Raw genomic sequence first — 13,578 nt, 5'->3', positions numbered from 1 at the left:
AGCCCGCGTCCGGAAGTTGTTTTAAATGGGCTTTCCAAGCCGGTTGGACGGCTGATGTTTGTGACGTGTTGAGGGGTGGGATTGGTCCCTCGGTCGGACTGATCATTCCCCGGGCTGTGGAAAGTGGAGCTGGCTTGCGTGCGGCGCCGGGACAATGGCCGCTGGAACGCAGGGGGCCGGCCTCGAGCCGGAGCGGCGGCTGCAGCAGCTCCAGCAGCTCTTGTCAGCCAGCGACAGCAAGAGCGCTGCAATGACCTCGCTCACCATCGTCACCAACCTCAGCCACGACTTTCTGCACAGCGGCCAGGAAAGCCGGCTGGGTGCGTATTTTGCAGTCAGGCTGCTGCTTCCGTTCAGTGGGGCGAGCAGGTTTGAATTTCAGCTTCCCGGGCGGGCCCCCGGGTAGGACGAAGCCCACAGTATCCAGGGGTGGCTCTGTGCGGTCACCTGCAGGAATGATCAAGTCACTCACCTGTGCACGTTGCTGCACCCGCACACCTTTCTAAACATGTACTCGTCACTGGAATACCATTACTCTTTCAGTCAGAGCCAAGCTGACATTGTAGCAACGACTAAATTTGTACTTAGTCAGTTTGTATAAAAGGGGGTCATATTCTGGAATATGGAGAGAAACACCTTGCGCATCTGGTGTAGTTGGAAGAAAAGTTAGCACATCTTGTAAACAAACCTACGCACGGGAGTCAAAAGATTAACTTCGGCAGCAGAATAAAAAGCAGTGGTTGCTTCGTTAATTTAAGGACAATTGGGACCAGGTTCATTCACCTGGGTACATTTTTTTGGATTTATTTCTGGTTCCACTAAAATCACTTTCCCTTTTGTGTGGCATTTAAAAATGTAGAACAGGACACTTTTTAACGTTTGCAGATTTTCCAATGGAGATGTGGAGCAAAACAAGGTGGGAGGATTGGTTTAATGTCGCATTAGCCAGCGAGGACCCGACTCTTCTAAGTTGCATATAGAACGATCTCTATTCCAAAGCGTTATGCAAGTCAGCTGGAAAGCAGTCACTTCGGTACAACTTCAAAATAGTAGACATGATGTGGAGATGTCTGCGTTGGACTGGGGTGGGCACAGTAACAAGTCAAAGACCAACAGGTTTGTTTGGAATCACTAGCTTTTCGTGACTCACCTGATTAAGGAGCTATGGCCCAAAAGCAAGTTATTTCAAACAAACCTGTTGGTCTTTAACCTGGCCTTGTAAGACTTCTTACTGTTTAATAGTAAACACTTTAATCGAGTATTGTGCTGTTTCTCACCCCCCAACTCAATAAAAAATAAACTGGTGACCTCTACTAGAACAGTTGGGGGTAGACCTTTTTTTAAGGCATTTTGAAATAAGTCTTTGATATCGGCGAAGTGTCTTGGAAAATTGAGCAAATTGCTGAGTATAAATTTTAGGATTGATACCGATTTGAAGAAGGTACCTCCACTCCATTTTATTTAATTTGATCAGATGAATCTGCAGCTCCTTTCTCCTTTCTATCCCATTTAAATAGATCATTTCTTTTATTTTGTCCATACTACTTTTGATAACTGTTGGTCACACTTGTGTGAAGATGTCAGTCCTGAATTCGACTTGCAATAGTTCAATCCATGATCCCTTTGTACTGCTTCTATTTAGTATCTTTGTCATTTCTTTTTTATAGTGTCCTCTTGGTTGCTTCACGGCTTTATAAGCTCATGTTTTTCCAATCATCCTTGTAGCTGTGCTGTGCCCTACCTGTGCAACTTCAACATTCCTGGCATTCAAAGCTGGTGGGGAATGCTACAGTTTAAGCATGACCTCCTTCAAATTATACACTTTCTGGCTATTTCTTTAAGCATTCTGTTATCTTTAGTGTTCTGCAGTGATTAATATTTAAGGATTACATTTATTAATGCCTCCATATTTTTAATGAGTCTCAGCCAGCATGTGTTTTCCAGTTCTTCTCTTCCCATGCACTACTTTGCCCTATAATGTTTAACATTTTCTGTAGGTATTTGACAGCTATTGAGGTTCATAGATCATAGAATTTACAGTGCAGAAGGAGGCCATTCGGCCCATCGAGTCTGCACCGACTCTTGGAAAGAGCACCCTACCCAAGATCAACACCTCCACCCTATCCCCATAACCCCACCCAACACTAAGGGCAATTTTCGACACTAAGGGCAAGTTATCATGGCCAGTCCACCTAACCTGCACATCTTTAGACTGTGGGAGGAAACCGGAGCACCCGGAGGAAACCCACGCACTCATGGGGAGGATGTGCAGACTCCGCACAGACAGTGACCCAAGCCGGAATCGAACCTGGGACCCTGGAGCTGTGAAGCAATTGCGCTATCCACAATGCTACCAGGTTGATCCACTTCTGTCATCCATTTTATTAAATTGACACATTTGGATTAAGCATCTGAATCCAGGGTTGCGCACCAATCCTGGGTGTTCAGCACTATTCTTAACGTTATCCACTGCTCCAGTGCCTGCTGCTTTAATCTTTATTGTCACAAGTAGGCTTACATTAACACTGCAATGAAGTTACAATGAAAAGCCCCTAGTTGCCACATTCCGGCGTCTTCGGGTACACTGAGGGAGAATTCAGAATTCTCAGCTGGTACGGGAATTGAACCCCCGCTGCTGGCCTTGTTCTGCATCACAAATCAGCTGTCTAGCCCACTGAGCTAAACCAGCCCCATATTACCCTTCAGTTGGTTTATATTGAAGACCCATTACTGTAAGATTAGTAGCAGCCTCTTGTGCAGCATCTTGTCAAAAGTCATGTTTTAAAACTTTCTACGCTTCAGCTGGGATTACCCTTCACAGATGACGTTGCTTGCATTTAATCAGCCATTATGATAATTAAGATTTTTAAATTCATTCATGGGATGTTGGCATTGCTGGCTAGGCCAGCATTTATTGTCCACCCCTAATTGTCCTTGAGAACTAGTGAGCTGCTGCCTTGAACTGCTGCAGTCCTGAATTGTAGGTACCCCCACAGTGCTGTTAGGGAGGGAATTCCAGGATTTTGATCCAGCGATGGTCATAATGGGAAGGATGATGAGTGATTTTGAGGCGAACCCCTTGATGGTGGTGTTCCCATGTATCTGTCCTTGTCCTTCTAGGTGATAGTGGTTGTGGGTTTGAAATCTGATGCCTAAGGAGCCCTGGTGAGTTCCTGCAATGCATCTTATAGATGGTGCACACTGCTACCGCAGAATGTTGGTGGTGGAGGAAGTGAGTGTGGATGGGGTGCCAATCAAACAGGCTGCTTTGTCCTAGATGATGCCAGGCTTGAGTGTTGTTGGAACTGCACTTGTGGAGAGTATTCAATCATACTCCTGAAGTGCCTTGTAGATGGTGGACAGACTTTGTAAAGTGATGTGAGTTACTCTGTAGGATTCCAGCTTCTGGTCTGCCCTTGTAGCCACAGTATTTATATGGCTAGTTCCAGTTCTGTTTCTGGTCAATGGTGATTCCTAGGATGTTGATGGTGGGGATTCGGTGATGGTAATGCCATTGAATGTCCAGGGGTGATGGTCAGATTCTCAGTTGGCAATGGTCATTTCAGGGACACGTGTGGTGCAAATGTTAACAGCCCAAGCTTTCATATGTCCATGTCTCGCTGCACTGAGGAGCTGTGAATTATGCAATTGTAGCAAACATCACTTCTGAACTGATGATGAAAAGAAGTCATTAATGAAGCAGTTGAAGATGTTGGGCCTAGGGGAAGTACCCTAAGCCACTCTTGCAGGTGATGTCCTGGATCTCAGATGATTGACCTCCAACAACCAGAGCCATCTTCCTTTATCAATAGAAGAATGGATTTGTGTTGAACAGTAACCTTGAATTATCATAATCTAGTTAATAGATTACAGGCTCAGACTATTTCTAGTAACACAGACAAATGCTCAAACAAAAACCCATGCTCATGAGGCATGTTTTGAAACCAATACAGTAGAATTTTAGTATTTTATCATCTTTCTAGCATCACTTTAGTCCCCTGCCCTCATCTCCCGGTTCTAACTTTTAATGTTCACAGCTTAACTGAATTTTATTTACATTTTTTTCTCTTTCTATCTACGCCTGTTGTAGAGATCACCCCTTCCGCCCTCAGCAAAAAACATGAAGGAATATGGGGAGCGTGGTTCGTTAATAGATGTGATTTAGAAATGGAAAGCAAGTTCTCCAGTTCTGGTGCTTACTTTGTTTCTGCCCTTCTGATTGGTTGATTAAAGCACTGGCAGAATTGGCAAATTACGACTACTGGGTTTTACTAACTGTACATTTCTGCTGTTTCAGGTTCCGTACAAAGTATTGTACGGAGTCCAGCTATTTTCTGGCCACTAACAGTTCTGTAACCCGTGTGGCTTGGCTTTAAACACTCAATAGTGGAACTTAACACAAATTTCTGGCAGTTGGGGTCGTATTGCAGAAACCTGGAAGAAAAAATGTTATTTAAAATTTTTTTTGAAATAAAGGATTGTACGAAAAATAACAGTTTGTGTCTAACTGATAAGGTCATTAATAAAAGCCTCCTCATCCTTTGTCTTCTAATTACTGACAATTCTTGCCCAGCTGAGCTTATTGGTCAAAACCTTCCCAACACCCCACCTTTTTGTGGATACTCTGCTACCATGACCTATATATGCAACTTCCGTTGTCTGATTTATTCCCCAGGGCACTTTTCATTTCTACCTCCCCAGTTTAAAAGTCACATGTGCAACTGGTCACTGGCTCTCTGTAGGAATATCACATTTCCTATCACACAGATAACATTCATAGCAGATTTATTGTGGAAGGCTATCCCGACTGGATGACAAAGCTGCTTCCTCTAAGACTTCCGATCTCTCCCTTTGATTCTGAAGTCCAACATTGTATAAGGAGTTTATAAACTTCATCCCAAAGATGGAAATAATTGACAAGGCTGGCTTGGCTACTAATTCTTCTTTTCCCACCCATCTCCCAGGCCAGAATCCATGGCAGAGTTTCCACATGGGGAGGGGGAAACCTGATGTCTCCATGAAATGCACGATATGATCCTGCACTGTGTGTTGAGAGCAGTACCTTAGCATAGACTTTGCCTGATGGATCAGTTGTGACATGACCGTAGTCTAGTTAAGAGTAGCTTGAAGGCCCTTTAAGCTGCTATTGCAGTTGAGACAGAGAGATGTGCTCTCTTCGTTTACAAAAGTGAAATTAAAAATAGTCACAGCTCCCAGAACATTTTGGTAGGCAAGAGAGCCCTTCCATATATGGCAGCCTGTGGTTGCAGCTGTGATCAGTTGGGAAGATGGGAGATGGTCTGCCAAGAGCACTGGCCCCTGTTATGCTGCTGGAAGCTGCCTTTCGGTTGCTGCTGTACTGCAGACGCTACTGGGGGCCTGCAGGCTGACTTGAAAAATTTGGCCCCTGATCTGGCCTTCAGGAAAATGGCCCTTGGTGGGATAGTACAGGCAAATGGGTACACCTTCCGGTCGTGGGAAATGACATGCTTGTCTGTCTCCACTCGTGCTGAAAATCCGGTTCCATGTCACTAATTAGCGCCTTCCACATCCATGGTTATCAGACTTTTGTTTCATGATCCATTCCGCACTAAATCCTGACCACTCAATGACTTGTCATAATCCTCGATAGTTTTAAATAATTCTCATTACTATTCCCCTCCATTTCAAAACTGCCTCTCACTTATCTCTTCAAAGAACCTGTCTTTGAGTCTCCCATCTTAAATCGTTCTATTTGTAGCTAAGAAACTTTCAACAGCTCGTTCTGTTTATCTCCAGCAGTTTCCAGTTTGAATTCCTTCAATCGGCCTTTTGCTGTGTTTGGAACTGACTGCCCTGGTCATAGTCACCAATGCGATTCCCCATGGCATGACCATGGCAAGCTATCTGCACCATGTTTGATTTAGTTAGCTGTTCCATCCTCTTCCATGGCCCAACTCCTTGGCCACCATCACTTGATTTAATTTATCTGCTCTAATGTAGCTCGTGTTTTTAAGCAGTCAGTTCTCCTCTTGCACGTGATCACTGCCGAGTAACCTAAAATTTGATTGTTGGTTTCTTTCTCTCCTCTGTTTCCATGTGTATGCTGATGATATGCAGCCCAGAGCTCCATTGCAGTTGTGGATGAGCCACCTCTTGCTCCAACATAACATTACCAAGAATGAATAGATGTTTTTTGTTTCCATTGGAAACAAGTCTCATTTCTTCATGGGTGTCAAAGCATACAGTTGTTTCAGTCTGACCTTGGAACCCACTCCCTAAATTGTTTTTACCTCGCTACTTCTCTCCAGCTTTTAAAAAGCTTTTCCAATCCCAATCTTTCGCCATATATTTGATCATCTTATCTGTGGTTAAGTTCATTATCACCTTGTGAAGCATCACGGGAACTTTATTAAAGGATCTGTATGAATGCACACTGTTATTTCTTTCCTTGTTCGCCCATCCTCCTGTTTCACACCTATCTTGCTCTGCAGGTCACTGGGGGATATGTGAGTGGCATGAGATGAAGCAATGCTGATTTTCACCCCTTCCTGTTGGGAAAGTGACTGGGTCATTTCTGCCACTGTCTGAAATCAGGGAATTCAGGCAGTTGGGACTTATGGATTCTAAATGACGTTATTTGTGGGCAGCACGGTAGCACAAGTGGATAGCACTGTGGCTTCACAGCGCCAGGGTCCCAGGTTCAATTCCCCGCTGGGTCGCTACCTGTGCGGAGTCTGCACGTTCTCCCCGTGTCTGTGCGGGTTTCCTCCGGGTGCTCCGGTTTCCTCTCTCAGTCCAAAGACATGCAGGTTAGGTGGATTGGCCATGATAAATTGCCCATAGTGACCAAAAAAGGTTAGGAGGGTTTATCGGGTTACGGGGATAGGGTGGAAGTGAGGACTCAAGTGGGTCGGTGCAGACTCGATGGGCCAAATGGCCTCCTTCTGCACTGTATGTTTTGTGTTACTATGTATTTCACTACATGGCAAAGGCTATTGATTCAGATTGGGTGCAGCCTAGAGCAACTTTAGTTGACCAAAGAAAAGTAATCATTCAATTCCCCACAAACGTTACTGCAAAAGACTACATTTATTTTAGATGTACTAGCGTTCATCACTGACTTGCTGATCAACAGTTAAAATCCGAACCTGTGATAATATTGAGTAAATTGACTGAATATATTGAATTAGGATAAATACCTTTCTATTGCTAATATATTTTCTTCAATAACTGGTTCCATTTTAAAAATAAATTTCCATGCTTTTGCATTGGTCTTTTATGGTATAAATTGTGTTTCTTTTGATAGTACATGCTCACATTTCTTTTGTTTGTATGCAGCCCTACACAGCTCCTTGATGTTCTCCAAGGATGAAGGGTTGCTAATCTTCCTTCGAAAATCGCTAAGCAATGAAGACGTAAGTTTCCCATCAAAAATAGACTTTCATTTCTATAATGCCTTTAATGACTGCATTATTTGCAAAAATGTATCACTGCCAGTGTCACTCTTTTAATGTAGTAAATTCGGTAGCTAATTTGGGCACAGCAACTTCCTACAATCAGCAATGTAATAATGGTCAGGTAAATTTGTTTTCTTAATTCTTTCATGGGATATGGGTGTCGCAGGAAAGACCAGTATATGTTGCTAATTTCTAATTGCCCTTGAATTGAGTGGCTTGCTATGCCATTTCACAGGGCAGTTAAGAGTTAACCACATTGCTGTTGGTCTGGAGTCAAATGTAGGCCAGACCAGGTAAGGGTGGTAGATTTCCTTCCCTAAAGGACATTAGTGACTCAGATGGGTTAATTTAATTTTGGGTTTTGAATCTGTGTCCCCGGAGCAATCTGGGCCTCTGGATTACGAGTCCAGTGATATTACTACTACACCACCAGCTCCTATGTTTTAGGGATTAATATTGAAGATGTTATGTTGAAGATGGGAGAACATGCTGTTCTTCAAAATTGTGGCATAAAATATTTAATGTCCACGTGAGAGAGCAGGCAGAGTCTCTATTTAACTTCCCATTTGAATGCCTGCACCTCCGACCATGCAGTACTCCCTCAGTACTGCACTGCAGCGTCAAACTAGGTTTTGTGCTCCCAATTTTGATTTTAGATTTTGGGACTTGAGACCTTCAGACTCAGAAATGATCATTCTGTCACTGAGCAAAAACTAACATCTCGACAGATAAAACGTGTTCTTAAAATTTTTCTTGTGTAATTTATTGTGTAAACTACTTAGTAGAAAATCTTATATTTGGATTTCCAGTTTCGGGATTGTAGAGACGACGTTTTGAAGTTAATTACTGCATTTGTTGAAAAGATTAAAGCGACAGTTGGACCATATGCAGTTGAAATCAAGGTAAGGGACTTTGTGCCATAATTTCAAAATAAGGAACTTCCGGTGACGGCGGGCGGGAGGCAGCCGCACACTGGAGGGCTCCCGTTCGGAAACGGAATTTTCGGGGTCTTAATGCTGTCATGTGAAAGTACCTTTAAGAAATGAATGTTTATAAATGGGTGTGTATATAAGTATCTGTAATGAGACTACTTTTAAGAGATGGCTGTTTATTACTGCAGTGATATCAGAGTGGGTGGAGCTGGGCTGCCTGTCAGCTTTTCACTTCTGTTTTTGAGAAGGCTGCAGGGTGTGTTTTAGTTTCAAAGAACAAAGAAAACAGCGTTGGAGCAGAAGCCAGACTAAGCAGCTGTATTGTTGTTCTCTCTGCAATCAAAAGACTATTTCTTGATCATTTGGTGAATTCAGAATTATAAATGTTCTCAGTAGTAAATGTAAACCTAATGTGCTTCTGTTGAAAAGTGTTTTTAATTCTTATGGATGTTAAAAGGAAAGCTTAAAGTATTACTTAGTGTTCTATTCTTTGGGGGTTGTATTTTAATTAATGGTTGCTGAGATGTTCACTGCATGTTTTAAAAAGATTAACTTGAGTTCATAGAATAAACATTGTTTTGTTTTCAAAAATACTTTTCCATTTCTGCTGTACCACACCTGCAGAGTGGGCCGTGTGCTCCCCATTCCACAATCTATTAAAAGTTGTGTGTCAGGGGAACTCCATGACACACTTTGGGGTTCTCTAAACCCTAGCCCATAACAATGCCCGGTCCCAGGGGCAACAGAGGCTGCAAAAGTTGTAAGAAGGCACAGTGAGGTGAAATGTCCAAGTTGGGGAAAATAACGGCCGTAATAAAAGGGGTTAATGAAAGCCCGCTGGGGAGTGGAAAGGTCAGCGCGGGGACTGCAAGGAAAGCGGAGGCTGGGGCACCAGGGGAGGCCGCGTTGCTCACGGCAGAAGAAATAACCAAGGTGATGGCCATGGAACTTGAAAAACAGTTCACAAAGCAGATGGAAGCGATGAAGAAGGAGATGGGGGAGGTATTGAAAGTGTTGGTGGAGGAGGCGATTGCCCCGGTGAGGGCGGCGGTATCAAGTGCAGCGGCGGAGGTGCGGGAGCAAGGTGAGACACTGAACGAAGTGGAAGAGGCATTATCGTAGCACAGTGATCAACTCACCTTGATGGGGAAGGAGTTGTGGAGGGTGATGGAGACCAACAAGTGCCTGCGAGCTAAAATGGAAGACCTGGAAAACCGGTCCAGACGACAGAATCTGAGAATTGTGGGTCTGCCCAAAGGCGTGGAAGGCCCGAGGCCGACGGAGTATTTTGCTACAATGTTCGCCAAGGTCTTGGGGGAGGGGGACGATCCCTCCCGATAATGAACTGAATCGGGCTCATCGGTCGTGGAGGCCTATACCAAAGGCGAGTGAGCTGCCAAGAGTAGTGACTCGGTGTTTCCGCAGGTACAGCATGAAGGAGAAGGTCCTGTGCTGGGCAAAGCAGAAGCGGGTGGTGCAGTGGGCTGGAGCTGGTATACGCATTTACCAGGACTTTACGGTGGAGCTGGCGAGGAGGCGGGCTGCCTTCAGCCGGGTATACATCAGCAAGGTGCAGTGCGGCATAGTATATCCAGCTAAATTGAGGATGACCTACAAATCCAAGGACTTTTAATTTGGGACGGCGGAAGCAGCGGAGGAGTTTGCGAAGGCAGAAGGACTGTGGCAGAATTGAGAAATGGTCGTGTCCCGATGTAGCCTCATGTAACTTTAGTTTTTCACTGCGTGTTGGTGTATGTACCAAATGAGTTAACGGTGTATATATTTGGACAAGGGAAGAGATGGGACTTTCATTTGCAATGATGGTTCTTTGGGGCTTGGGTGTATATGCAGGGGTTGTATGCTAAAGGGGATTTCTTGGTTTTCCTGGGACCGGGGAAGGAGACCCGGGCGGGGGTCTCCACGCTGGCCGGTTTAAGCCGGCCAGTGAACGGGAGCGAGGGAGGGGAGGGGCTGCGGCCATCGGAGCCTGGTAGAACAGGTTCCGGTGAGTCTAGCCGGGGTGAAGGGGAGGAGTCTGGGATTGTCTACAATTCATGGGTGTCATTAACGGTACTCTTTTGGGGATTCACAGGGGCTTTTCACAGTAACTTCATTGAAGTCTACTCGTGACAATAAGCGATTTTCATTTCATTTCATTCAGATGGCATTGAATATTAGGGGGAGGAGTTGGGGAGTGGACTCTATATGTCAATGGTGACCATAGGCGATTCCTGATTCCTTTTTTCCTTTTTTTCCTTTTTCCCACCTTGGGAGGGTTTGTTTTATTTGATGCTTATATTGTCAGATGGGCCGCTGTTTGGGACGGTGGGAGGATGGGATCGTTGTTGTTGATAAGGGGATTGACACTGTATTTGTTACCGTTTACTATTTGTTGGTGGGGTGTAAACTCTCAAGAAAATGTAAAAATGGAGAATAAAAATATTTAAAAAAATAATTTCAAAAGAAGCCTGAACAGGTACACTCAGAATTAAACATAACAGGACTTGTGCAGTTCAGCAGCCTGCTTGGAGAACAAAAACAATCAGGTCAGTTTTGGTTTCCTAACTTTGATCAAAGGGGTAGGTTTTAATGAGCGTCTTGAAGAAGGAGCGCTCAGGAAAGAGGCAGAGCACCTGTGGGATGGGCACAATTCCAAAATGTGAAACGTAAGATGAACCTGTAAGTGATTGGCCAGTTAAATTTGGATGAGCTAAAGTTTATGGAGGATTGTAAATGGGAGTCTGGCCAGTAAAGGAGTTACCAAGACTGAACATAGAACATAGAACACTACAGCGCAGTACGGGCCCTTCGGCCCTCGATGTTGCGCCGACCTGTGAAACCATCTGAAGCCTATCTGACCTACACTATTCCATTTTCATCCATATGTCTATCCAGTGACCACTTAAATGCCCTTAAAGTTGGCGAGTCTACTACTGTTGCAGGCAGGGCGTTCCACACCCCTACTACTCTCTGAGTAAAGAAACTGCCTCTGACATCTGTCCTATATCTCTCACCCCTCAATTTAAAGCTATGTCCCCTCGTGTTGGTCATCACCATCCGAGGAAAAAGACTCTCACTGTCCACCCTATCTAACCCTCTGACTATCTTATATGTCTCAATTAAGTCACCTCTCAGCCTTCTCCTCTCTAACGAAAACAACCTCAATTCCCTGAGCCTTTCCTCGTAAGACCTTCCCTCCATACCAGGCAACATCCTAGTAAATCTCCTCTGAACCCTTTCCAAAGCTTCCACATCCTTCCTATAATGTGGTGACCAGAACTGCACGCAGTACTCCAGGTGTGGCCGCACCAGAGTTATGTACAGCTGCAGCATGACCCTGTGGTTCCGAAACTCAATCCCCCTGCTTATAAAGGCTAGCACACCATATGCCTTCTTAACAGCCCTATTAACCTGGGTGGCAACTTTCAAGGATTTATGTACCTGGATGCCGAGATCTCTCTGTTCATCTACACTACCAAGAATCTTGCCATTAGCCCAGTACTCTGCATTCCTGTTACTCCTTCCAAAGTGAACCACCTCACACTTTTCCGCATTAAACTCCATCTGCCACCTCTCAGCCCAGCTCTGCAGCTTATCTATGTCCCTCTGTATCCTATAACATCCTTCAGCACTATCCACAACTCCACCGACCTTCGTGTCATCTGCAAATTTACTAACCCATCCTTCTACACCCTCTTCCAGGTCATTTATAAAAATGACAAACAGCAGTGGCCCCAAAACAGATCCTTGCGGTACACCACTAGTAACTGAACTCCAGGATGAACATTTGCCATCAACCACCACCCTCTGTCTTCTTTCAGCTAGCCAATTACTGATCCAAACCGCTAAATCACCTTCAATTCCATACTTCCTTATTTTCTGCAATAGCCTACCGTGGGGAACCTTATCAAACGCCTTACTGAAATCCATATACACCACATCAACAGCTTTACCCTGATCCACCTGTTTGGTCACCTTCTCAAAAAACTCAATAAGGTTTGTGAGACATGACCTACCCTTCACAAAACCGTGTTGAGTATCGCTAATCAACTTGTTCTTTTCAAGATGATTATAAACCCTATCTCTTATAACCTTTTCCAACATTTTACCCACAACCGAAGTAAGGCTCACAGGTCTATAATTACCAGGGTTGTCTCTACTCCCCTTCTTGAACAAGGGGACAACATTTGCTATCCTCTGAAGGTGGCAAAATCATGGATAATGGTTCCTGTGGCAGATGGGCTGGGTTGGAAACAACAGGCTATATTGATGGAGTAGATATGAACTTGGAAGCTCAGCTCAGGGTCAAATAGAAGGCCTCAGTTGCAGTGATCTGGTTCAATCTCCGTCAGTGACCAAATCTTTCCATTATTAATCTGAGTAAATTGGGACTCATTCCAGACTGGATGACAAACGTTCTGACATCACAGCGGGATCGAGAGAGGTTGTGAAAAGGTAAATCGGGTTACCATTGGCATACATGTGGCTGCTGACCCCACATTTCAAACGATAACCAAGGAGGAACATGCAAATGGGAGGGAATCAAGGATAGATTATTTTGGGGGGTCCCAGAGATAATGATGCAAAGGAAGAGAATCAATTTCCGGCGATGCTCTGGATTGACCAGATATCTATAAATGGAACCTTGCAAGGACAGTTACACTATAATGGACAATAAAGAGAAGGTTTTGGAGGAGGTGTGGTGCGGTCAACAATCTCGAAGACCGCAGAGAGGATAATGTAGAATAATGCACCACGGTCACAGTGACGGAGAATGTAGTTTGTGTTCTGTTGTGGGAGGGACAGCAACCTGATTGAAGAGGTTCCAATGGAATTTCTGGAAAATTGCATGGATTTCAGAGGTGACGGACATTAGAGATAAAGGTGGAGAGAAAAAAAAGGGTGGTTGGAGACGGCCCAATAGTTAACAGAGCGGTTGAGGGTATCTTATTTTTAATAAGGATGCGAGTGGTTCTGAAAAGGGGAGAACAATCGCTGAGTTAATTGAAAGGAGAGGGGATCATTTACAATATTAGCTAGTTTGGGATTCAGGAAGGGAGGTTGGGTGGAGAGTCGTTTATTGGAAATGTGATTAAGGGATAGGATGTGGGTCTTACAAATGAGGTGAAGTTGGATGATTGGGTAGCAGGGAGAGAAACTAGACAGTAACTGGGATTCAGAGCTAATGTAGAGGGAATTGTGGGGTA

The 13,578-nt window shown here is 44.4% G+C and overlaps 1 protein-coding gene across 4 annotated transcripts in view; it reads left to right on the top strand.

Moving 5' to 3' along the window:
• The first annotated feature begins 19 nt into the window (after positions 1–19).
• The window catches only part of prkdc (protein kinase, DNA-activated, catalytic subunit), a 277,499-nt gene continuing 263,940 nt past the window's right edge, over positions 20–13,578 (top strand). For all 4 annotated transcript variants that reach the window (XM_038809307.1, XM_038809305.1, XM_038809306.1 and 1 more), the window contains exons 1-3: positions 20–320; positions 7,321–7,397; positions 8,249–8,341. In XM_038809307.1, coding sequence (XP_038665235.1) covers positions 155–320; positions 7,321–7,397; positions 8,249–8,341 — 336 coding nt within the window. In that variant the 5' untranslated portion in view covers positions 20–154. The remainder of the gene's footprint in view (positions 321–7,320; positions 7,398–8,248; positions 8,342–13,578) is intronic.

This window comes from Scyliorhinus canicula, chromosome 10 (assembly GCF_902713615.1).
Source record: "Scyliorhinus canicula chromosome 10, sScyCan1.1, whole genome shotgun sequence".
Classification (NCBI taxonomy): domain Eukaryota; kingdom Metazoa; phylum Chordata; class Chondrichthyes; order Carcharhiniformes; family Scyliorhinidae; genus Scyliorhinus; species Scyliorhinus canicula.
Note: the sequence above shows the minus strand (reverse complement) of the source record. Positions and strands in the feature narration are given on the sequence as shown.